The 26117-nt window shown below is 34.2% G+C and overlaps 1 protein-coding gene across 37 annotated transcripts in view; it reads left to right on the forward strand.

The window, feature by feature from the left end:
• The window catches only part of DGKB (diacylglycerol kinase beta), a 394011-nt gene that overhangs the window by 87460 nt on the left and 280434 nt on the right, over window positions 1-26117 (forward strand). For 32 of the 37 annotated variants that reach the window (XR_014579916.1, XR_014579917.1, XR_014579918.1 and 29 more), the window contains 2 exons: window positions 12339-12415; window positions 15671-15691. The exons of 1 other annotated variant lie outside the window; for it this stretch is intronic. Coding sequence is in view for 30 of the 36 variants with exons in the window: in XM_083824538.1 (XP_083680664.1) it covers window positions 12339-12415; window positions 15671-15691 (98 nt within the window). In the remaining 6 variants the exon portion in view is untranslated. Of the gene's footprint in view, window positions 1-2559; window positions 2638-12338; window positions 12416-15670; window positions 15692-26117 lie in introns of all 37 variants that reach the window. 4 more of the 37 variants (XM_083824544.1, XM_083824549.1, XM_083824551.1 and 1 more) reach the window with 2 other exon arrangements.

Raw genomic sequence — 26117 nt, forward strand, 5'->3', positions numbered from 1 at the left:
AGCTGTAGAAATAAGCAGAAATTTGAAAACTGATTTTGATAAGGAAATGTTAAATGCTAAAGATGTTCTGACCAGAATGACAGATTAATGGCAAGATTTACTTTATAAAAACTAGCAATTTTATCTGTATCATACGTAGAATATTGTTCATAGCAAGTGCTCACCTGTAATGGTCCTTTACATGAAATAAATCAATGAAATATATACTTATTAAGATCTCTCTATATAGTATGCCATTTTATAATAGACCTGTGATAGGTTTGCTTGTCTCTATGGAAGTGAAAAATATTAAAACTTTGATAAGTATGCTCACATTACAGTCAAATTGTCATTACGTCTCACATAGCTTTAAAGGAACTGGTTTAATTTAGCTACTTTTGATACCTTAAGGATAAGGCTTAGCTTTTCTCCTTTTGAAGTTAAGTTCTTCAATTCTTTAAGAAAAGAGTTAAAACCAGTGCTTTTACGAGTCACACTCACTGAAATTAAAATATATATTTCAGGGAGAGCTTAAAGCAATAGAGACCTCCAGCAATAGACTATGAGCTGTGATATGCATGTGCCTCAATGGCTACAGTCTCTATATGAAAAAAAAATGTGACTGCTTGGTGTCTAGGTATGCATGTGTCTTCTGAAGAAGGAGCTTGGTCTCTCTTCCTTCTTTCTCTTACAGTAAATATGAATTTAGTTACACATACTGATCTATTTTTAGTAAAATACCAATTTAACCTTTTTGGTTTCTTTAAGTAGTTCAGTACAATTTCATACTTGTCGATTTTAGTTCTCTCATGAATGTGTAGATGGATATCAGAAATTTTTTTCTTGAACATGCTGAGTTGTTCACTAACCTTTCTTTCTTTTTTTTTCTTTAATTCATGTTGTAGCAGCACTATTGTTTTATGTTAACGAATTCAGGATTAATCTCAAGTTTTAAGTTAGAAGTGCTCATGCTATATAGATATTCAGTGTTCACAGAGCTTCATTTTACCCTTCATTCAGTTAAACTGTGTGCATTTGTAGTACAAACTACATTTTTCCCAGCTCATTTGATGTTTTTCTGTTTTGTTTGTTTGTTTGTTTGGTTGGTTTGGTTTGATTTTGGTTTTGTGTTGGTTTTTCAGGACTTCATCATATAGCTTTTCTTCTGTACACTCAGTGAACTCTGAACACTCTGAACTTGTTTACTAAGTTCAAGTCACTTGACTTCCAGCCTTTTCACAAGATACCTCCGTAATTACACCTTTGTTCATTCACTGTAGTATGTGTTTTGAAAAGTCCTTCATCGGTGTTTTAGGGAAGAAGGTCTGTAGTACCTCTTACTCTTTCTAGAGACAACGCCCTTTTTAAATAGGACTATCTTTTTTGATATCTCTTTTGCTATGACTGTCATTTGCTCAAAACAATCCATTTTATATTATCCCAAACTAAAATATAGTTATTTTTTCATTGACAAGGAGGTAAATTTATAGGGCTGTACAGATGAATTTTAAAACATTGATACTTGTGCACGGCTGAATCTGTGACAGAAAGATAAAAACAGCAACAAAAACACAACAGAGCCAGCATTTATCTTGGGGATACTGGAGAAAATGAAGCTAGTAGTGGGGAAGATGCAAATGAGAAACTGATGGGATAAAAAAAATGGAAAAATAATTAGAGGATAACTTTAGGATTAAACATACTTCTGAGGGACTAGAAAAAGATGACTGAAGATTTATTTATTCTTTTTTGTTTATTGTATTAGCAAAATAGGGAAGTCCAGAAAGTGAGATTATACAGTTAAGGAGATAATTTCTTAGGATGATTAAAGAGCTCTGTAAACTTTCTTGAAGATACTCCTTATCTAAATAATTGTATTACAAGACCTTGTCAGGTTAGTGCATGAAAATGTTGTCCTCTCTGGAATGGCACTGAGGACTGTTTGCTGTTATTCTTTGTTGTTGTTGTTTTGTTTTTAACATTAAAATGACATTGGGTAAATTCAGAAATAGTCCTTGATAGTAGGGTTTAAGACTGCCTTTATCAATGGACAACATTATAAGCTTTATTCTTGCTTGTTGTCTCCTAGGCACGAAAAAACTAGTGTCCTGGATTGCTCAGTAGGCTAACTTAAACAGAATGGGCAAAGAATTTTCCTATTTGACTTGATATTAGACTGAAAAGGTGGAGAATTATATCATTAAATATCCCTAATCCCCTTCAACTAAGGCAGATCTAAAACTCAGGTCTAATGTATATGTAGTGAAAGGGAAAGGATTTGAGGTGCATCAAGCAAGAATCAACATAATACAGTTCTCTAGTAGCATAAACTGATTGTATGAGCTTTTCTTCATGTCCATGTCCTCTCTCATACTCCCTTTCTCAATTATTGTCTATTACGGTCAATATTGTCCATGAAGGCTCTTAAGAAAATTATATAAACTAGTTAGTTAATAGGAAAAAGGTACATAATATTAACAAAAAGAAGACTTGGTCTAACAACTTTGAAAAAAAAATTAACTGAACGGAACACAATGCTGACTTGGATGGAAATAATTTTTTAAATTTTGAATTCCACAGCTAGAAGATTTATGGATGTAGTACTTGAAACATATTTGTTTCTCAGAGCCTGAACATAAAACAGACATCCCAGAACAGGTTTGTAATGACAATTGTAAGATAAATGAGCATATATTAACTTTAGTTAATATGTGAAGGTAAAATATAAAAACTGAGTTGCTTTACTGTAGTAATGGAAATAAGAAAACTCCCATTCTTCCTAATGTATAACTAAGACGAACTTATAGCCTTATTACTGACCTTTATTTTATTTTCAAGACTTTATGCATTAGGATATTACAAGAGTAAGATTATCCCAGAAGTTAGTTTTTAGCTGGAATCAAGATTTCCAGATTTTACTGCACAGTCTATAGCCTTTTTTATTTGAGTTTTAGCTTTTGTTTATATCTATTTAGCAGTACACTTTTTTGTAACCTTATAAGGTAGCTGCATGTGTAAACATCTCAGTAGAAACAATCTCAGCATCAGTTCATGCCTTTGTAATTAAGCAGCGGCTGGGAGGCTGTGACTTCTAAGCAGTTGTCTACTTAGCAACCCAGTCCTGTGGACAACATAGCTGAGATTCTTTTATTATTTTTTTTGTTCCCAATGACTAACATTAAACTTCTTATGATTTTTCACTCTTCTTTTGGCTAATGAGGCCTGTCAGGCAAATTTGCTTATGTGTTTTGGAAGTTACATGTTAGGGCAGATAATAAATGTAAATCAAAGTAACCAATGGGGACATTTCAAGTATGATTTTATGTGAAAATATGATGTATCCAATAGAATCCATTTAAAAACACTTTAGCAGCACCTGAACTCTACATCTTGTTTGCATTAACTCTCCTTTTTACCCCCATAGCAATCACGTAAGTTCTTAGTAATTGGGCAAATGAGATAACATGGATATCAGTGAGCAAAATGGAATTCAAGACAAGGCAATATCTACCTCTTCCATAGCATTTAGACAGGGAGACAGTAAAGGGGAATTCAGGAATTAACAGTGGAGCACTGATTGTGTATATTTAAACGAAAAAAAAAAAGGTGAATTGCCTGTCTTAATGATTTAAATATATATTTAATGAGGAAAAGATGTGGTAGAGAAGATCATAGATTTCATGCTTTGGTCATCCAGTTTGTCCTTACTATTTCAATGGCTGCAACGTTAACAGCTTAGGCGATCCAGTGTAATAACTGAACTTAGAAGTAAATGTCTGCCTGTGTATTAAAAATATACCCTTTCTTTTTGTGACTTCTGCCAGTTACCAATTTTCTTGGCTGATCATAGGGACTTCAAATGACATGGAAATCTCCCCACCAGTTGGACACATTAAATACTTTTCCATGTTGCATAAATACATTTGTTACCAAGGTTTAAAAACAAACAAACAAACAAACAAACATAAACACACACACACACACAAAACAAACTTGAAAAAACTGAATAAATTCATGTCATACCTGCCATTGATATTATCTAGCATGATGACAAAAACATCTCAAAGTGTATTACATCTAGCTACTAAGTATGCTTCTCCCCGTATTACCTCTGTTTTTGCATTTTGCAGATGACAGCAAACAAAAATGATTTGGGAAAAATGAGCAGCTTAAACATCTTATGAAAAGAGGGCATATGCTTCAGAGAATCTAAAATGTTAGATTACTATGTTGCAAATGAGATGCTTTATAGAACCAAATACACTTTTGGTGGTATCTTGCACCACTAATAGTGACTGAGTATTTTTAGTAAATTTCCAACTAATAATTACCTTAATGGGCCTGAAACATATTTTTCAATTTTACCAGTCCCATAAAACTGAAATAACTCTTTGTAGGATGAGGGCCAAAGCCTACACTTCACTAAGTTTATGTTTGAATGTTTGTCATACTACTATTCTCATAAGACCATCACTTTGTGTTGTTTGTTAATAGGTGAAAAGATCCAGAGAAATGTGTACTTGTGTTGTTAGTTCTTTTACTTTTATGGTCTAGATATGTACTTGACTTTAAAACCTCTGCTTCTAAGAAAAACAGTAATTGACAATTGTGACCACAGGAGCCGCAGCTCTCATTTTTAAATAATGTTTCATTGCAGTAGTAAATACATCTTAAAATGGAAGATAGATGGGTCAGAAACCCATAAGACAAATAAAAGTAAATTGAGTTGGATTTCTCGTTTTAGAAATCATCCCTTGGTTTAGCATTTATATTCCCCTATTCATAAGATCATTTATTGTATGTTAAGAAAATTGCCTTAGGTGAAAGTCTTTTTTTCGTGTGTGTGTTAAAATCAGGAAAAAGTGCTGCTTCCCATTTCTACTGAGCTAAAATTTCATCTCAGAAATATCTTTTCAGTATATAGGACATCAAGAACTGTCACTGCATAAACCTTTAAACCTTTCTTTGTAAGAGGAAGAGTAGAATATAGCTTTTAAAATATGTCTTGCAATGAAATGGACTTTAAGGCAGCCTGTTCATAAGGAAACTGGGGAAGGGAGAAGGCAAAAAATGAACAAAACAAATCCCCAACTGTCTGTGACACCTTATACTAAGGAGCTTCTCCCAAGCTTTTTAAAATAAAAGCACGTGGTCAAAAGAGGCCGTGGTACTTTGTAAAATGCATTGCCAATTTTGATTCAGCATCATTGAGAACAGGTGAAAGGTATTGATGTATGATTTAAGTTGTGACGTAAATTCTAACCCACAAGTTTATACCATCTTTGTATGTATTTGTATTTTATAACCCATTTTCCATTTGCATATTTGGAAAATATGTGGAAATATAAGAAACTTGTATACCAATATTCAGTAAGTGTATGTTGAAGTAAGGAACAGGGAGCTGACGTTTGCTGTTAGTGAAATAGGAAGCAGTAAGAGTAACATCTCAGGTAGAAATAAAGAATTTTGGAACTATCTACAGAGGCTTGGGAAAGTAGTAATTAATATTGTAGTGATTTATTAATTTTATTTTTAGCATTTTTTTTATTTTTTTGGTTTTGTTACTTTGTAGACTACTAAAATATATCAATACCTACTTCCATGTTAGTTAAAATGTTTCAAAATATTTATAATTCCTGACATGGAGTATTCAGTATATTTAATTTTAGGCATGTGAGCAGTCTTACGCCATTTTCACATCATTTCTTTGATCTATTCATTTTTATAATAATTGAAAAAAAATCATATTATTTTTACAGATCTGTATGTGTTCAAATATGTAGGTACGTAGGAATGCACTGTATATATCCTGTTCAGTAATTTTTGAAGCCATAGTTAAAGTTTAGGTTAAACAGATAATGAGTGCAAAATTATAAATATTAGAAATTGCAAATAATATTTTAAAGTAAACATAAAAACAATTAATGTATTTGTTAAATGTTTATTTCAGAAAAAATACAAGTATTCTCAAACACAGAACCATTTCCCTATTTCTGCTTAAAATCAGAAATAATATATGATAAATTTCAAACCAAACTGATTTGATTCTTCTCTGTTACACACTTAGTGCTTAGAGCTAGTGCATGCAGTGAAATACATTGCCAATGGCAGCACTTCCTTAATTTAATAGAGAATAGTTTCATCACTATTCTTATGAGCTGGCAAGCTGTATCAGATATTGTGACCAGTTATAAATAAGCAGGAAATGAGAAAAAGGAAAGAAGGAGCCACAAAGTTACCGGCTGAATGTTTGTATTAGTTTTCAGGCTCAAATAAGATAATAAAATCCAAGGGCTGGAGAGGTGTCCAGAGGCATTTAGTCTTTCCTGTTCTTAAGATAAGGTAGTATGGCATATTCACTATGTACATAAATACTGTATTTCAAAGATGAGCATTAGGATGACTTGCAATATTGTGGTTTTCCCACGTAATGAACTTAGGCTGAGGGAATGCTGTCCCAGGCCCTGAGGGAGCTGCTAGGTGTGACTATCCCTGACCTCCCTGGGGCTCCCAAAGCCCAGGACCCCATTTCAAAACTCCAAAAGCTCCCCCAGACCTGCTCATGGCCCAGGACTCCATTGTAGTCCCTGGGGCCATCAGTCCCTGCTGCAGTGACCACAGTAGGGCTGGTCTGCAGCCCTGCCCAGCCTGGCCATGGGCCCTGCCAAGATGAGCCCACCCATGGCCTGATATCTCAGTCCAGCCTTGGCATGTCCCTCTTCCCAGGGAGGTGCCCAATGCCCAGGGCAGGGGCTGTCCTCCAGCCTGTCCTGATCCTGGCTGGGGCAGCTGGACAGGCCCTGGCTGCCACGGGGGGTGCCACACGGTCTGGGCCCCAGGGAGCCCCCAGCCATCACAGCCCCTTGAAATGCTGAACCAGGGTGGCAGAGCTGAGCTCTGAGGATCTCTAGAACTCTTTCATCCTTAATTTTCTGAATATCCAAAGGCGAAAGAGTCCAGAATAAGCCAAATAAGATAGCTGTAAATCTGTTTTAAAATACTAGGCCAAAACCTTGCTTTATTTTTCTCCTTAAAATATTTTTCATTATGCCTAGCATTTACCTGCAGTTCCTTTCAAGTCCTGGAGTATGTTTTTGTCTTTTACTTAATTCTTCCTCTCTATGCTTTATTCTACTAACAGGCAAAACTTAAGTTCCTCTCTAGCCCAAATCCCTGTTGTTTGACATATACTTCTGTTTGAACATCTGCTGTAGGGAAGTGGAATTTGGTAGATCTTTTTTTATTAATGTGGAATAAAGTTGTGCTGGCACATGCTATTAATATTACTGTTGTTCACAAAGAAGTCGTGATTGTCCGCATAAGTATCATTTAGTACATAGCAATGGATAAAATGGATAAATCTTTCTCCTAACGATGTCATTAAGTACTTCATAGTCTTCAGTGAAAGCAAAACCAAGAACAAAGTGTTTCTCCTAAAATCCTCAGGTATGATTTACCTCACAGCATTTTATTTTATTTTTTTTTTAGAAACGTTATTTGATCCATTTTTAGTTGTTGATATGTAGGACATATCTGCTGACTTATATCTGTCTAATACTTGAATTTGGTAAGAAAATGTTTTAGGAGACCACACTCTGGGAATAAGTCACTATGTAACCAGGCTGCAGGAAACAGAAAAATTCTGCCAGTTTCTTCCTCACAATAACACATCATAAAGTCCAAGTTATTCTGCCTCTATAGAAATGACACATGCTGACATGGAGCCAGTCCAAAGCCATCTGTAGGTGAGGAACAGGGGGCCATTGCTGAGGCTGTAGGGAAAGGTGAGTGGCAAAGTGGCTGTGCTCTTGTGGCTAGTGGGAGCTCTGGAGTCAGGTGGCCTCTGCCACATAGGAGAAACAGCTGCTGGAGAAGGAGGAGAAGGAGTTCTCTGCAGCAGCGGCTGTTGTCCCCGTCTGCCTCTTCACCTTCCTCCTCAACTTCCCATTGCAAAAATTACTTGCCACCATTTTTTTATTATTTTTTTTTTTTTTTGGGCAGCATCATCGAGTTCTGTCTATGTTTGTAAGAAGCTTTTCGTTGACTGTTTGTCACAGAATTCAGTAGGAGAGTGATTTGCTGGAGGGCGTAGTCATTCAAATTCTTCAGTTTAAGGAATGTTACTAAAATCATTGATAGATGTGACATTGTGGCCGTTTTCAGTGCCACAATAGTTTTTGTGATATTAAATACAAAATGAAAAAGCAAACCAACCAACTAAAAAAAAAAAAAAAAAAAGAATCAAACAACATGCAAATTGAGCATTTTCGCATTTATGGTTTGAAATACGTGTTTCTTTTCTGAAATTTGCATCAAAAGACCACTTCTATTTCACAAATCAAAATGAGGGTATGACCTATATTAAAAGAGCTTTGCAGTGAGCCTGCAGCCATACCTATGGGAAATGTAGGACATATTTACCTACGAAGCTGCTGGCTTCTGCTCATTCAGTGTCAATCACCAGAATCTCTTACCGACACAGGCGTGCTGCTAGACTTTGAGTGATACTGGGAAAGACGTGTTAGTGGAACAACCTCTTTTTGTTGAAAGTGAAAAATTTTTACAATTTGGTGATGCATACAACTTTGTTAGAAGGCTTGGCCTTTTTAAGATACCAATGTTTCTAGACCGGTAAAGTTTTAGCTTAAGCATAGGCATTGCTTGAGCAGAACTATTACACTGTTATTTGTATGTTATACTGCAGAAAAAAATGTACATTTATAAATGCATGCACACACACACACGCATTTTTAATATGCAATTGCATCCACAAAAAAGGAAGAAAAAATCCACAGCAGAATAAGAATCTGTAGAATTGCAATGACAAGGGAGTGTTGGTTTTTCCCTATCCTTCTCATTGGCTTAGCTATCAAGCAGGACATTCAAGTTTGGGCCATGGCTTCATGCCATGCCTGAAAAATTGTATATTGAAGGTTGCAACATTTCTAAATTAAAATATGTAAATAAAAATCTCAATTTTATTATACCGGTATGGAAAATCTCTAAAACCTCTTTGGAGCTCTTATGTATAAATTCTGAAATTGACTGTTATGAGACCAGATGTTTGCCTGTGATGTTTTTTTTGAATTGTATAACCACATCTGGATTTATAAGAGAATTAATTGTAATCCAGTCCTTGTCTACTAGTCTTATTTTCTCTTAAATTGTGGTTTTAAAATCCACTGATTTATGCTGAGTTTTGTATAAGTCTTCTTATAGCTCGTTCATTTTTTCTGTTTTTACACTTTTCAAGAATTTTTCTGGGAGGATGTAGAGACAGTGTAGAGAACTTGTGTGATCTGGGCAAGTTTTCTTACTGTTTGATGTTTTCCATTTATGGGAAAAATGGTGCACTGAATTCCAACCTCAAATGAGTGCTTAATCTTCCTCATCTAAAGCTGAGTCATTTTTAAAAATGAATCATAATTTTTAATGTGGGCTAAATCTTAAATGGTTTGCAACTGGTATGTAAATTTGTCTTCAGTTATAAAAAGTATCTTTGTTAGAACTGAAAGGTAGTTAAGAAAAAAATAGATACTTCGAAACTTTGCATATCTCCCCATTAAATATGCAGCTTTATTATTTCTGTTGTCATGGTTTTGATTGTTTTGCCTTTATTCTGAAGCAATACATTAACCCATTAATCTCATTTGTATATCAATTGTTTTGAAGTCTTTATTTAAAAAATAAAATTTCTGCAGCACTGTGGTGAATCCTACTACTTTTCTCATTTGAGGCTTCTGTTTATACCACTGTTTTCCAGTGAGCATACAGATGATTTTGATCGGACTAAAAACTGAAAAGGAACCCACAGAATTGCTGGTTTTTCCTAGTTAGGAAATTTAGGAAAAAATATTAAGGAAAAATCATGATTATTTCTGTGTATAATTTCTGGATTTTTTTTTTTTTTTTTTTTCTGGACAGCATTTACTTGGCTTTTTTTTTTTTCTTGGTAGAATTAAAAACATTTTATTGGATTTTATTTTATTTTATTTTATTTTTTATTACCACGGAGATTTCCAAGACACTAGCTCTTGTGTCTTTTTTCTTTAATTTGTCCCAAAATATGAACAAAACTTGAAAATTCGTATGGTTATCGTATCTTGGTCAACTTATTGAAGATGAAACGTTTATAATGTTAGTTCAGCTATTAGAAGCTGAGTAAGGAGAGTTAATTTTTTTGAGGAAGGTTGAAGACTAACCATACTGAAGATTATCCTTTGGCATTTGACTTAAAATATCAATATTTCATTTTCTGGTGCTTAAAAATACATACATATATCTATTCATGTTAGTTTGAATACCACACTGTGAACTGAAAACAATGGTTGAATGAATGCAAACAAAAGATTGTGAAAAATGGATCTGCCTTGGCTGTGAAATGTGCAGCATGATGCTTGTAATAAATACGGCTCCTGTCCAGAACACCAAAATCTCTTGAAGAGTTTCTCTGGGACAACCAAAGGAGGAATTACATCCACAAAGCCTTTTTTCTTGACAAGTATTTCAAGCAAGGAATGTGCTTTGCCTTTTGTATGACTTCATTAAGGCAATACGCAGGAAAAAGGGACGATATGTGTGTTGTTCCCGGAACAGAGAATATTTTGTGTCTTAATCCTGCTAAACTAAAAAAAATATGAGAAAGTTAAAAACAAAGATTTAATTTATTCTTAGTAAGTAACATAACACAGGTGTTTGCTTTTAATTGCAGCTGCATAGGCGTAGCATTCATGTAAAGATGACAAAAATATGAAATGAAAGAAGTATGGTCATTTTTTACAGTTTGTCTTTTTCACATAAGCAACAAAAAAATAATAAAATTTGCAGTATTTCAGATGACAGAAATAAGACTATAGATGACTATTTATCAAGTAAATATTTCCTGTGGCTGCCCATGAAACCAGTGAAATTCAGTTAGTTACAGTTGACAGTAACATTGAAATACATCTGATTAATGAAAATAAACTATTTTATCAAGGCCACAAATAGTCTTGGAAGTTTTAATTTAAGAAAAGATCATAGCGATAGACATTGGCAAAAAGCTATGTGTTACAATCGAAAACGGGATGGAGGGGGGGCAGGGAGAGAAGGGGAAGTACCCAGCAACCCTTAAAACTGAGTTTTACTGGTGTGCCATGTTTATAGCTGTTACGAACTGTTACAAAGCTATTTTGCAAATCACCTGTTGTCATGTTTTCTCCTTCCAAGTTACATGATTAAATGTACATTTTACTGCAATTCTTTATTTTGATAATGTAGTTAAAACAAACTAATAACAACAACAACAACAAAAACCGGGAAGATTAGGTCCTAATATTTGTAATTTTAAGTGTCCAACTAATTGCTCATGTCCTGTTCATATTCCACAGTCTTTGTTTTTCTCTTTTCTTCCCAAGATTTGCTGTAGAAATAAGTGTGTAGCCATTAACTACACTTGTTTTCTTTTGCAATACATCTTCTGGTTCATGGATGACTGGTTCATGGTTTACTCCAGTGTTGTGGCCATTATGCACATTTGGCCATTATGCACATTTGACCATTATGCACTCAACTACTGCATTTTAAAGATAAAACTGAGTTACATCTATTCTTGCTGTATTGCTGAGATGCTTATGGTGGAAAAGATCATTATGTGCATATTTATGTGGTAAATGAATCTGAGTTCAAAGGTTTTATGTAGTGGTTACTTATTGAAATAACTCTTTCGTTATTTTGCAAGTTGACATTTATAAACAACAACAAATGGAAAAGTAAAGGTGTGGAAACATCTATGTGATTTGACATAATTGTGTTAGACAAAGCTTGTCTGAAAGTTACTGTGGTAGAGTATCTTGGAGGTCTACAAAAGCTGGGGTTTCAATAGCAACATTTGTTTTCTGTGATGTGTTTGCAAAAAAAGATTTTTCTTCAAGTATGGCCTCTATCTTGATATTGTCTGGCTCCTTTGACAGTTCCTCTACTCACTGGCACCTATGCCAGAGGAGATTTAGTAGCACTGTTGAGAATGAGCGTGTTTGGTAGATGACTCAGGTTTCAAGGACAAAAAAAAAAAAAAAAGTGACTTGAAAGAAACAGTCTTTGCAAACAACTCCTTCGGAAATATGCTACTTAACAACAGTTGGAGTAAAGAGTATTTCTGAGCATTCTGTGTTGACTTGCTGTTTTTTTACTATTTAGTCAGAGGGTACATTATGTTCTCATTTTCTTCCTGCCTGCAGCTCTCATACAGCTAGAGAAAATTACTGATGAACATTGAGAAAAGCTATTAGCAGTTTTGTTGTTGTTTTTTTAATTACAGCTCATATTATGTAAATCAGTTTTCTGTATTTTAATTTTCTCTTTCTTCATTCTTCATCTAGATTCCACTAAGAAAATTAAGGATGTCTTAGAAGAATTTCATGGCAGTGGTGTGTTAGCAAAATATAATCCTGAAGGGGTAATTCTTCTTCTTTCTTCAATGGTCGGACATGGTGGGAAAAATGTTTACAAATGTTGTAGCAAATATAAGCATTTAAAGTAGAAGAAATTTTATACGTCAGTAGTTTGAGGTAACTGAGTCTGTTTTGAAATAAAAATATGAATATTTTAAAGAACTTAAAGTTTATAAACAATGTTAGACACATCTACTTAACATAATAAGACATAAAAAAAAAACCTTTAAAAATAACCAAAAACCTTAAAAAAAAGTTAATTTGTTTTCCAACTCTTTTTAAGGATGAGAAACGTTAAGCATGTTTTCATATCTTAGACAAATGAAATCTGCTATTTTTTGTGTGTGTGTGTGTGTGTTGTTTCTGGTAATGGGATCACCTTTAGAGGGATTTATTTTTCTCATGTTATGAAACCAAAAATTCAGCTGAAAGTGTGTGCATGCATTGTCACTACAGACTCACTACGAGAGAAAATATTCTGTTTTAAATGATAGCAAAACATAGATTGTTTCCTTTTGAAGCCCTCAACTACAATTTTTATCTGCTTAACACATCAAAATGTAGCTAACTAAAAACCTGCTTCAGTAATGTTTCTAAATATGCTTGCATTATTCAGAGAATTCAGAGTAGAAAAATGTACTGACAGTTATGAGCATGACTTGATCCTACATCTCAGGATATGAAAGACAAGAATTGTTGTTAAGTAAGGCAGTTACAATCCGTTTTTGGTTTTTGAAATCTTCAGTTCTCTCTCATCATACAATGATTTCAGTTTTGTGAAGTGTAACCTTTTAAAGTCCAAAGTAATTGTGTATTTGTATGTTTAAATAACATGTTTTCATGTAGGTAGCACATCACATTATCAGTATTTGGTATTAGTTTAAATTGGTATTTAAAGTGTTGAGATTAGTCTCCCAACTAGCAGTCAAATGGTCATTCCTCCAGTTTGAGGGTATGTGGAGGTTGAGTCCCAGTGAAAAGTGATCAGTATGGGCAGATCGGACAACTGCCCTGACTGAAGCCGGATGAATTGGCAGAATTTGTGCAAAGCTGAAATTGTTAAGCATAGTTGGTCCTGAGCCAATTCTGTGCCTCTGTACCTGTCCTGGAGCTCTTCATCTTATGGTGATTTGCTTGCAGCATCCTACCAATGTACTGAAACATCCAGGGATTATAGAACAGCACAGTGTCCAAAACAGTGATGAGGATAGAAGGGGAGCAGGGAACACAAGTCAGACAACTTGCTGTGGTTCCACTGTCTTCAGCAGGGATCAGGCTATTCACTACTACTGGGCAGTGTTGGTCCCAGGCTAAGCCCAACACCTTTTTCGCTTTGCTGCTTAGTGCTTAGACTTCAGGCAATGCAACAAAAGGAAAACATAGCTAGTAGCTACTTTGGATCTAGTAGGATTTACTAGCTCAGTTTTCATGTCATAAGCTGCTTAACTGCAAGCAGAGCAGCTGAAATTTCTTCTGCAGGTGAGTGAATATTCCAAGTCAAACAAACTGTCCTTACACAGGTGTGTCTGTGCCTTTGGCATGCATTCAACCTGCTATGTAGAAAAGCTTTTTACAGGAAGATTTGAGAGTTAATTGTATCAGGTCAGACGAGAACCCCTGTATCGGATATGCTATTTAATTTAAGCAATTGTTATCCATAAATCAAATGAATAAACAAGCAACAAGAACAACAACAACAAAAATCCTAAGTTATTTTAGTGAGAGGTACAGGAGATGTCAAAACTTTAATGATCCAGGTGAAATCAGTCACAGAGCAACTTTTCTCTTCTATATATTGTAGATAGCACTTTGAACTTTTAAACACTCTACTTCTGTTTTGTAGTTGTGTTTTGTAGAGGATACCATCATGTTTCCATTTTACCTCTATTTCCTAGATCATTGTCTCATAAACACTCCAAGTATTTTTCCAGGCTTGTCAATACCCTACAAAAAGGTGGTGTCAATTTTTAGACTAATAAACATGGGGCATAGAGCTTTGACAGATTTTGCAGTGCGATATATTTATGTATTTAAGAAAAAGTCTTAAGAACTTGTTTAAAGCTTCTTACTGCTTAAAGGGTTCCAGCATTTATTCCACTCCATTGCTTCTTTATTGCTTTTTTTTTCTTTTCTTTTTCTTTTTTTTTTTTCTTCGTTTTTTCCTTTTATATCACAAGCTGATTTAATGGGACACAAATAGCAAAAGAAAAACCTATTGATATTTGAAGCTTGTTACCAGAAGTCATCTGGCTTGTTTTTCTATTATCTTATATCTTGTTGAATGAATGAGTTTTGGGTTTAGTGGAAATGATGTATCTGATTATCAGAAGGTCAGAACTATAGGAAGCTTATTTATGGTGCTTTTACTCTCTGCAAGCTTTCAGTGTAGGGCAGATTACTGAAACATCTAAAAATGCTACTCAGCCTTTGCCTTTCCATCTTTTTTTCTATAATTAGTGTCAAATATGTAATTAAGACTGGATTTTATACCTGATGTAAGACACACAGGTAGGTTAACATCAGCCTGCTGGAAAGCTATTAAAGTAGTCAGGATACTTCTAAGAAGAAGTGTTCTTCAGGGTACTTATAATTTCCAGAGGTGCTGGGGTTTTTCTAAAGTGACTTTGTGGATGTATCAAAGATTCTCTTGGATACTCTAGTTTAGCAAAAGTCTGTCACAATCAATGTAATTTATGCAGAGAATACCACTATATTCGCCATTTTAAGGTAGTACATCTGACTGGGAATTAGTGACAGCAGTTTGTGAATAAAGTAGAAAGGTAGAAAATTAATCCAGTGTCTTTATTAAAAGGAGAAAAAATTGTTATAAACTAAAGCAGCTTGCAACAATGACTTCTGAGATGGTGTTTGCTAGTGTTTATCACTGCATTCATTTCTGATTAACTTGTTTCACCAACAACCATTCTTGGCAACCAGCAATTTTTACTTAATTTTTTTTAAGTACACAGGGTTGAGAGAGACTAACATTGTATTTACTTCCTTATCTTTTTCTTGGATGTCTGTCATTGCACGGTTAAAAATAAATTGCTTGCACTCTCTAATCAAAATTAGAATGCTGACCTGAACCATTTTCTTGACGTATGTGCTAATGTAAGATGATGATATTCTATCTTTTGTCTTAAGCCTGTTCATCTACATTACTAACCTTTCAACCAAATAATTTTTATAAAAACAAAGCCTAAGTATTACTATACTGCATTAATGTATATGTCTTCTTTCTTTTCTTGCATGCATTACAGAAACAAGATATACTTAATCAAGTAAGTAATCTTAATTTGATGGTTTTTCTCCTTTTTTCATGCCTAGGAACACTATTTATTTATTTTTTATTTTGTAGACCATTGAGAAGTCGTTTATTAATAAATACTACCTATGGCAATTCTATCGGTTAATAGACAAATAATTAAAGCTGAGAGCAAAGTGATTAGCAATCTATTATGATAGTGAGTTTGTAGCCCTTGCAAGAGAAAGGGTTAAAGAGCTGATTGTCAACCTAAGGGTCTACTGAGAAGCTTACATAGTCTAAAAACAGGTATAAAAATACAATGAAAAAAAATGCTAGGAAAAAAGGACTAATCATATGAAACTTTTGTTGTTGTTGTTGTTGTTTTTAATGACCTAATTATTCTTCCTTTGTGTAAAAAAAAAAAAAAAAAGCTTCTGATCTCCTTTTCTGGGGAGGAGACAGCTGGAACATGAGAACAATGGAAAAATCAAGAGACTTAAAGGATTAGTTTTGTAGGAACCCCTCACTTTCTAAGTGTCAAAGGCCGGCTGAGCTTTTGGGTGTATACTGTCAGGAGTACTCCCTGTTCACAAAAGGACTCAGTTTTCTTCAGATAACCAGTATTACTATTTTAGTAAGTTGAAGGAGTGACTGCAATGTGTCCTGAAAGAGAAAACGCTCGGGTTAAAGCATGGTATCTTGTACCAGACTTGAGACTAATCTCATTATTATTTTTGCTAATAATATTGTAACAAGAAATAGCTGAATACTCATAGAATCAATTCACTAAACCAAATTTGGGAACTTTTGCCAAAATGGAGAAAAATCTGAATATTATGCTGGAAAAGTTTGATGACATTATGGAGTGTAGTAAATAGAAATGTAATGAAATGCTCTAGTGCAAAGCACAGTGTGATGTGCCCTAGGTGTAGTGGTACTGCTAGATAAAGAGCTGAGTATGGTCTCTGATTACAGGATTATTGCAAAGCATCACTGTGGTTTGGTCATGAAGAAGACAAACAACATCACTCGAGCATTGCAATAGTATTCCTGTGGCAATAGTGGTCTGAGAACAAGATGAGGCTTTTAAGAATAGGTAGAGTTGTTAGGCCAATTGACATAAGTGGAAAACTAGTTAGACTTTCAAGCACACAGAAATATAGATTAAAAGAAAGCTTTTTGTGCTGTTTCCTCCAGCTACATTTTTTGATCTGTTAGAAAATATTAATTTGCTGTAAAGACTTTGCCTTTTTATAATATATAAAGCAAATATTCTAGTACAGATAAGCAAACATTAATATTCTTTAAAAGGGTATAGCAGAGAACTCATCTTTCTGCTTTTAACCAGTGTATGTGCCACAAGGTGGGACAAGCTGAACTCACATTGGAACTAATTTACAAAAAGGTTGGTAGGATGTGAAGAATTATAGGAAATCCATTATATAGGAGAAGCATGTCCCCCACATATAATCATCTGAAGACTTATGAAAGGATGTTTTATCTTTCTAGCTACAAAAGAGAAAGTTATTAACTTGTGAGTATCACCAGCAGAAAACTCTTTCATTCAGACACTGGGTGCTCAGCGTTCTTCTGGGTTTCTGAGCAGAATTTCTAGGGAAACAGCTTCCTGGATACCTAGAGAGTTGGGAAGTCTGCCAGATGGAGATGCTGGCAGCCTGGCTGTGAGCTTGCTTTCTGTGGAAAGTGTTGAGGGCACTGAGATGTAAAATGTTTCAGATAGTTAATTTCTGTTGCAAAACTGTGCAGTTTTGAACATTTTTAATGATCTTTACCATTCTTCCTTTTCTCTCCTTTCTTCAGTCTGTGCTCATGAATTCATCTTTCCCTCCTTGACATCTTAGTTCTCTTTTGAAACTTCCCCTCTCTGACATAAGCTCCAGACATTTTTCTTCTTGTCTTCCTGTTTTTTTGTATTGTGCAATACCCTATGTTAAGCTTTAGGAGCCTCATACCGCTTTCATTTGCATGGTATCTATTTTAATTCTCATCAGTTGTTAAACGGCTAACTCAAGTCTATTTGCAATTCTGATGGATGCTGTTTCAAAATGGTTTAAAATAAAGTGGTTGTTGTTGTTTGTTTGTTTATTAGGGTACCACCATTTAGGGGAAAGTTAATAGCAAATTTTAAGCTCTCTTGATACTAAGGCCAGAGAGATCATTCTATTTCAAGGAATATTATTCTTGAAACTACACCATTTTTAAAGGAAAGCAAATGAAAAAAATATGGAGGGTTACACTGATGTCTGTTTTATTTTTAACATATTTTATTTGAAGAGTGACAGACTACTCTGACAACATTCCAGCTACTCTAACAGCATGAAAACTGTATAATATGGTGCCAATTATGGTACGGAGTTATAAAGTATGAAACATTGCTGTCTTCATTTTTTTTAATAGCAATTGAAATATCATCTAAATTATTCTCTTGATAAAGTGAAGTAATCACAGAAATAAATTCCTTCAGAAAGGATACTTTTTTAGTGAATTTTTATATTGCCGTTAATGAATGTTTAAAATTGATGCATTTCAGGTTAAGTATGCATGCAATGGTACGATGCTTATTCATAATTAGGATTTGCAACTTTTCTATTAGTCATCAGGGATAGGTTTCATACTATTTAACTGCTAGGATGAGATTAAACAGCAAAGTATTTTTGCCATGTTTTTAATTGTAATAAAACATGAGAAAAAACAACAACAACAAAAAACAAGGAAAATAATTTTGTTAATACTGTATCCGAGATTTTCCACACTAGTTTTATTCTGATAAGAGTTACACTTTGTTTATAAAGATTTAACAGATACAGCTAACATTCACAAAAGTTAATGTGAAGTCATCACTGAGATGGTCAGCTGTGCAATATGCCAGTGGTGCAGTCTTATGGACTGCAATATACAAGCCTAAGCTCTATAAACGGTATTATACATTTATGGAAAAAAAGAAATGCTTATAAAGAAGATATCCTTGAGGAAGGAGAAATGGTTCTAGCTCTAATCAGTATTTATTAGATCTTAAGGCATACCCATGTTTACATGGACTGTCTTTTTGGTAAGAAAGCATATAGGCTAATCCATTAATTGGCAAAGGAAAGTAGAGCCATTTAACTTTCCCACTGCACATAACAAACACTCTGAAATCATTTTAATAATTAAGTATTTTATAGGCTATGAACATAGTTGCTTTCTAACAGACAGAGGAAACAAGGCTCATTCTCTAGTCTGTTACAAATACAATGAGATGATGATGATGAAACGTGGATGTGATTTCAAATTCATTTTGTGAGATGGATTTCTAGAAACATGTCCTCATTTGATGGCTATTGGATTCAAATCGCTTAAACTGAACATGAAGAAAAGTAGGTTAATGTTCCAGTACTTCAAGTTTCCAATCAGTGTTGCAAGTTGTCCTTATTTTTTATTTACTTATTTTATTTCTGACTTTGTTGTTGTTGTTGTAGATGTTTAAAATCTCGTAGGTGACTATTTAGAAAGTTAGCCAGCCTTAGCATTCTCAAGAGTTAGTAAATATTTCAGAATTGCTCTTGTCAGAATGGTTTAGGAATAAACTATTTGTAACACAAATACACATTTTACTTGTCTCTACTTGTTGTGCTGTGCTTTCAGTCAATCACTATATGTATAAATTAATGTTATCAAAGAAATAGTAGAGGAACGGTATTTGACTAGTGTGTATTTGGACTCTTTGCCAAACAGACAACAATGAAGAAAAGAAAGAGAAAAAACAAACAAACAAACAAAAAAACACAAAGAAGCAAAAAAATACTTTTCTTTAAAATAGATAAATAAATAAACCCTAGGAATTCTGTGTTTTGTTTATGACAGTAAAAATTCTGAAGCTACCAAATGGATGCTTATTTGTTGGTAAGAAAGCACCATATGGTGCTTGTAAATACAGGTGCTTACGTTACCTGGTCAGACACACAGCCGATCTAGTTTATTTTCCTATAAAAGATATTATCTAGAAATTGCAGAGAATGCCCAGGCTCTTTAATTTCTGCCTTAGATCTCTAAATATAGTTAACTTAATATAGGTTTACCCAGGCTGAATTAGGAAAGACTGGTTAAAGTGCTTTACCCAGGCTATTTGATTATGACTTTTTTGTTATGGTTTTTATTCTGAGGTACAATGTGTTCTGGTTTTTGTTTGTTTGTTTGTTTGTTTGTTTTATTATGATGACTACATTTAAAATTGATTCACGTGCATGGGGCCATCTAGGTACTGTTTATGAAACTGCACAGATAAACAAAAATATAGAAAAATACTCTTAATCATAACATACTGAAAGAATTAATCAATAAATGGAAATTGTGCAGTACAGGTAATGTTGCTAGTATTAGTCTGTGAGTATATATAATTGAGTAGGTGATGGTGGTAATTTCTTATTTATTTATTTATTTCTATTCTTTTCAATTCTGGTGAGAATAAACACAAACGTAGTTCAGCTAACACATCTCTGTTTTCCTAAAGGCTGTAAATTTACTCAGTGCTATGTGGATGAAAGCTCTTGCCAACTGGAATGGGACTTTTTAAATCTTCTTGCATTGGTAAAAGTGACTACTTGAAGTGAAAAATTCAAGTTATTCAGGCTCAGATTACACTAAATCTCAAAAAAAAAATCATTTATGAATTATAACAGTTATGAAAGTTTGTCGGTTTGTATGCAGCAAAACAGTGACTGTTCACATGACATGTTCATAGCTTATTTTTTTTTCTAAAAGTGTTGTAGCAAAAATATATTTTTAATATAAATAGCTGAAATAGCACCCATAAAAATTTACAATGAACAGGGAAATCCATTCCTTTTAAAATTAATGAGAATGCTACTGATACAAAATGCTTTTAGAAAAATATTATTATAAACTTTAGCCCTATTATGAAAGTTACATTTTCAGCCACATTAGTCTATCAGTAGGTTTCTGGAGTATCTTCACCAGAAGATAAATTTTTTGCTTAAACCTGAACTTTGTTGTAACTGACTATTTTTCAGGGACTCAGTGCTTTAGTCTGAAGCATGCTTTCTACACCATTTTTCCTAAATTCTGTAATAATTTTAATTTTCAGTAGTCCAATTCTGCTTGGGCAGTATGCAGATTATCTACTCTTTACTTTGTTAAGTATGTAATATATGTTTCTTTGAACATTCTTTATTGATAGTACATGTAAAATGGACCCTGGCTTATAATCTGCTACAAGATCGTTCTAAATGTTTCTGCCTTAGCACTCTTTCTAAGAAAAAAAAAAAAAAAAGGCTTTGTATAGCATATATAGTAAATATATATATATAAAATATGTGGGTTTGTGTGTAGTACATATGAATATACATAAGTACATTTATAATCATTTGATTAAAAAAAACTGCTGGTGGTAAAGTGGTTATATATATATTTTTTTTCTTGGATATAAGACTAGGATGAAACTGCAGTGGTTGATGAATACATTCTAGATTTATTTGAATAATTAACATCAACTTATTTTAATAGTGTGAGAATGTGGTAAAAGGCTATGCTGAAAAAAATGTTATTGCATTAAATTTTAGTCTTCAAATTTTCTTTTAAGATACTTTGTAGAGTTTATTTCTTGGAAGAGACATGTTAGCTGCTCTCAAATATTGCAGAGTAATTATTTTTGATAGGAGACATAAAGGGAAGACTTTTGGCAGTTATATATGTCTGTAGTATTGATGTTATCCAAATATTATTTGGCCATATGGAGTATTGGTAGGAGAAGGTTATGGAAGCAGGTGCTTTATTTATTGTCTTAACTGTAAGCATTCATGCCAGTAGATGACCATTTATATGCTGCTCTATCTAAGAAATAATTTTATTTGGTTGCCAGAATTTTTATAATACAGTTAGGTCAAAAATGTATTAAATCAAATGCTTAAATCAGTAGATGTTAAGGGTTTTCATTTGAACCAACTTTACCCCCAATGTACAAAGGCAGGTTCCATAAAAAATTCCAAATTTAATTTAAATTTCTCATTATAATGAACATTAGCAATACATTTTTAAACAACAAAAGCTTATGTGTTCTCCTTTAATTTGTTTTCTAGCTTATTATCCCTCTCTGATAGTCTCTGCTTCCTCCTTCTCCCCCACACCCCCATACAATATTTTGGCCAAAGTCACATTTCATTACAAAGCATTGTTAGAATCAATGAATCTTCAATACTTGGACAGTTACCAGTAGCGCTTTTCACAGCTAGTCGTATAATTGTTGCTAATGCACTAACACCAATGGAAGTTTGCAGTTGTCATAGCATTATGTGTGACTGAAGGCCCTGTAACATCTTCTCCTTTGTCAACAGTTCATTTGTCAGATACTGAGTCCATATAAATTGTGTAAAAAGAAATAATAATTAAGAGGACCCATGCACAAACAAATATAACCCAGAGCTATTATGGTCAGTAGATTAAAGCTGATAACATTTTTGGCGCTATTTGGAGATCTGGCAACATAATTTAAAAAGTACTTAGTTGAAAATTACATTTCCAAATTCTATTTCCATATTCTCTGAAATGTTCTCTTTATTTAGTGAAAGCCATATTTCATGGGAGTCTGCTGGAAATAATGATTTCTTTTGTTAGGGGATCGCATTGTCTCCACTAGCAGTATGGGTCTCCCCAGGCATCCGAAATTCACTCACAGAGTCTACTCTATTTAAAGCAGCGAGAATTTAATGGTACCCATATATCAGCTCGACCTGAGTGCCTCCGAGCATGGACCCTGCTTGAGACTTTCCCTGGGTTCCCATACGATCTTTGTTTCATCAGCTACAGACCAATCAGTTCTTGACATGTATGTTATGTTCCTTCAGATTGGTGGCTCCTTGTTGCGAGGCAGGACATCTTATCTGCCGGGTATGGCTCTCATCCAGTGCTGCCCCCAGTCAGCACATCCTTTTTCCCCCTGTCCATGCCACACAGACCCCGACACTATGCTGCTCAATGGTTCTCAGTCACCACTGCATACCACGTTCAGGTTATGCAGAGCTCATACTGCAGCATAAGGCTTCACCAAATATACTCCACTAATGGCAAGCTACTAATGGCAAACAATAGCCACCCGAGTTCCTTACATACCAGTAGCTTGTTTCCCTTTCACTTTTTTTTTTTCATTTTATTTTCAGGATGATGAAAATAGTGGCTTATGTTGAAATATTTTTTACGAATTTAAAAGAACAAAAAGACCAAAGAGAATGTGATAACTCCACCCAGAAATTCTCTGAAAATATTTCCAAACATTAGATCATGCCTTGTTCCCATTTATGTGGCCTGTGTGGTAAGGAGGAATAAAAGGAGTTGCTGCTCTAGCCCCCCACCCCCTGGCCGATCCACAGTGACAACTCTTTTGTCAAATGACTATTAGTAAATTGCTTTTTTGCATCTTATAAGGATTTATAAAAGAAGTGGAGTGATATATCTTCTCTTCCTTCCTTCTGTTTGTCAGCCAGTAAAACTGGCTGCTACTTGTACACCAGCTATGAAAATACAAGAGGCAGTTAGATTCCTCCTTTTGCAGTTTTTCTTCAGGGTAAATCTTGAGTCGAAAGCAGTCATTTTTTTCTGATTAAATTTGTTCTCTTCAAATGCTTAATATAGTAGGAGTTCAACTATTCCGTACCATATTTAAAATATCTGAATTGTATTCTTTATAAAGGATGCAAAATTTGCTTTACTTTTGTATGTATATCCTATTTTTCACTGAGAAACCATGTTTTGTGTATTCTGAGTATCAGAATATAGTGAGATATGATGTCTATAGCATGGAGAGTTTTGTGTATATTGGCACAGAATATACATGTAAACGCATAAACCTTCACAAAATGGACACTTGCATCTCTCTTTGTCTTACATTTCTATGTACTGTCGGTAATACAGAAAAACAAATCACAGAATTGCACACCTTAACTTCAGTAGGAGAAACGATGAAGCCAAATACTCACAGCAGGCATTTCCTGCCTAAGCCTATTAAGCTTAGACTGTCCTCAGTTTCTTTTTCCTTGGAGTCCCATGTATACTGGGAAACTGAAATTGAAGAGTGTGAAGTAAGAGCGCCGCTTTATGCCATGAATGTAGAGTAGGAAGTGAAGTATTACATATGCACGCTTTAAAGGTATTAATGAGGTAAAAAACTTCATGTCACATATCTGTGAAAAACATGGTGTATCTGCAAAGAAATTTTTGTATACTCATGATAGCACTATAGAAAATAATGGTCAGTTTTTATGGTCAGTTTTGAAGTATTCTGTGTGGTAACAGAATAATAAAATTGCACATTATTTTAACTGAAAATAAAGAAGGATTTTTTAATACCTATAAAAATCCAAAATTAATTGTAATATTTTATATTTGTTTCTTTGCAGAACTATCATTATTTAGTCAAATTGATAAGTCTCATATTATAAATCCTCTTGAAAATTGCATTTTTTCCTGAGAAGTGTAATTTATTTTTCTTACTAGTTGCCAAGACTTTAATCTCTGAGTAACTTTCAACTCTCTGCAGTCAAGACTCCTTAGTAACATTTTTTTTCTAGTTAAATGATTGTCTTTTTTTTTTTTTTTTTAATATGTTCTTTCTATTCTGTCATAGGATTTCCTGTGATATGTTGAAACAGGACACATTAATGATGACAATCCAGAGGTAGAGAAGGAGAATAAAAGGCGAGGGTAAAGAATTTTCTCCAGAGCTGGCTTTTAAAAAATATTATGTTGGAAGGATAGGAGAACAGCTCAGAACATTTGTTCAAAGCCATTAGGGAGTTTTCCAGGAGCTTTTAGCACCTGGATAAGAGGGAAATAGAATACTTCCCAGAGGCACGTTTCCTCAGTAAGATTCTGATTATGTAGGGACTTTCCTTCAGAGCTTACCTCAGTTTTTCCACTGAATTCAGATTATTCCATATAACTCAAAAAAAACCCCTCCTCTTATCTGCTTCATTATCATCTTCCTCAGTAGTGTCTGGCAGCTTCTGTAAGTAGGTTGTGTTTAAATGTGGTTGACACCTCTTGAGTCCAAATCTGGAATTCGTAGCTCATTTCCACCCTTACCCCAGCCCCACACTCACTTACCCAGTTGTGCCTCCTTGGTTGCTGCCAGAATGAAGGAAAATAAGGAGCATTGAAAAAGATGGTGGAAACAGAGGTGCTAACAAGTTGGTAGAAGGATTGGTAGTCACCACTGTTTCCACAACACTCCCCTTGTGCCTGCCTGGCTTGGAGGTAACCTCCCCACATACTGTGGTTTGTCCACAAATGGCGTCATCGCTCTCTCCAGATTAGACAAAATAGTCACTGTACGGTATTACCTTTTGTAGCTGCTGCTTTGTACATGCATATGTACATGCATATGTTGTTTTTATTTTGTATTATATTTTCCAGTATCTATGCAATGTTATAACTGTGTTCCTTAAGTAACTGCCTTATATTGTCTTATTCCAAGAACATTGTTATGAGGAAAATTCTTGTTTCTGTTTTATCCTGGTTCTTAAAGGGCTATTTGAGGGAAGGAATTTTCTTCAAAGTAATGGGAGTTGGCAGAGCAAATCCTAATTGTTTGTGTTTGTAGCTTACTTGTAAAATGAAAGATGCCATAAACTTCAGAGAAATTTCCACTCCAACACATTGATTGAGTTTGGGTTCTTAAAAAAACACAGTTTAAACCACAGATCTGGGCAAATCTATCCATATTTGCTTAGTCAGATATTGTAACAGCAATAGTCTCATATTGTCTGGACAGATTAGTCTATTATATATCACCTCTATAAAAACTGTTTTTCTTAAGCATAAGAAAGTAATAGTTATTTGCACTGATAGAACTTTTTGTATGTAATCTGTTCATACATTAACATAAACAAGACAAACAAAACAAAACTAATAAGTGTTTTGGACTGACACAGATTTGACAAAAATTTAGTTGTAAAACGTATGCTGCATCTGAGAAGCCCTATCCCAAAGGTGCAGAATGACCTTTCCGAGCAATCTGCAAATATTGCTCACTGCTTCGTTTCATAAATAACACAATATGTATGTTTATATAATGAATATTTTATTATATATATAATAATACACAAAACAGTTCTGTTTCTTTTATTCGTATGCTTAGATCCAAAATGCAATACTTCCACTCTGAGTGAAGTTATCACCTCACTCTCATATAACAATTAAAAAAAAAGTCATTTTCTAGAAAAAGAAAAGCCATTCTGTATAAAATCTACCCGAGTACCTTACATTCTTCTATGTGTCTGGAATATCTGAAAAATTTTGGTATCTTTTTTCATACATCTCTCTGACCAGCCTGATTTCTTAAACATGTTCAGATTATCTCCTCATTCAAAGAACTCTTTCAGTAATTTGTTCTCTAACAATTTTACAAGTAAATATTTAATGATTTGTTGGAATAGACATACCTTTTTTCT

The sequence above is a fragment of the Anser anser genome, assembly GCF_964211835.1.
Source record: "Anser anser genome assembly, chromosome: 2".
Taxonomy (NCBI): Eukaryota; Metazoa; Chordata; class Aves; order Anseriformes; family Anatidae; genus Anser; species Anser anser.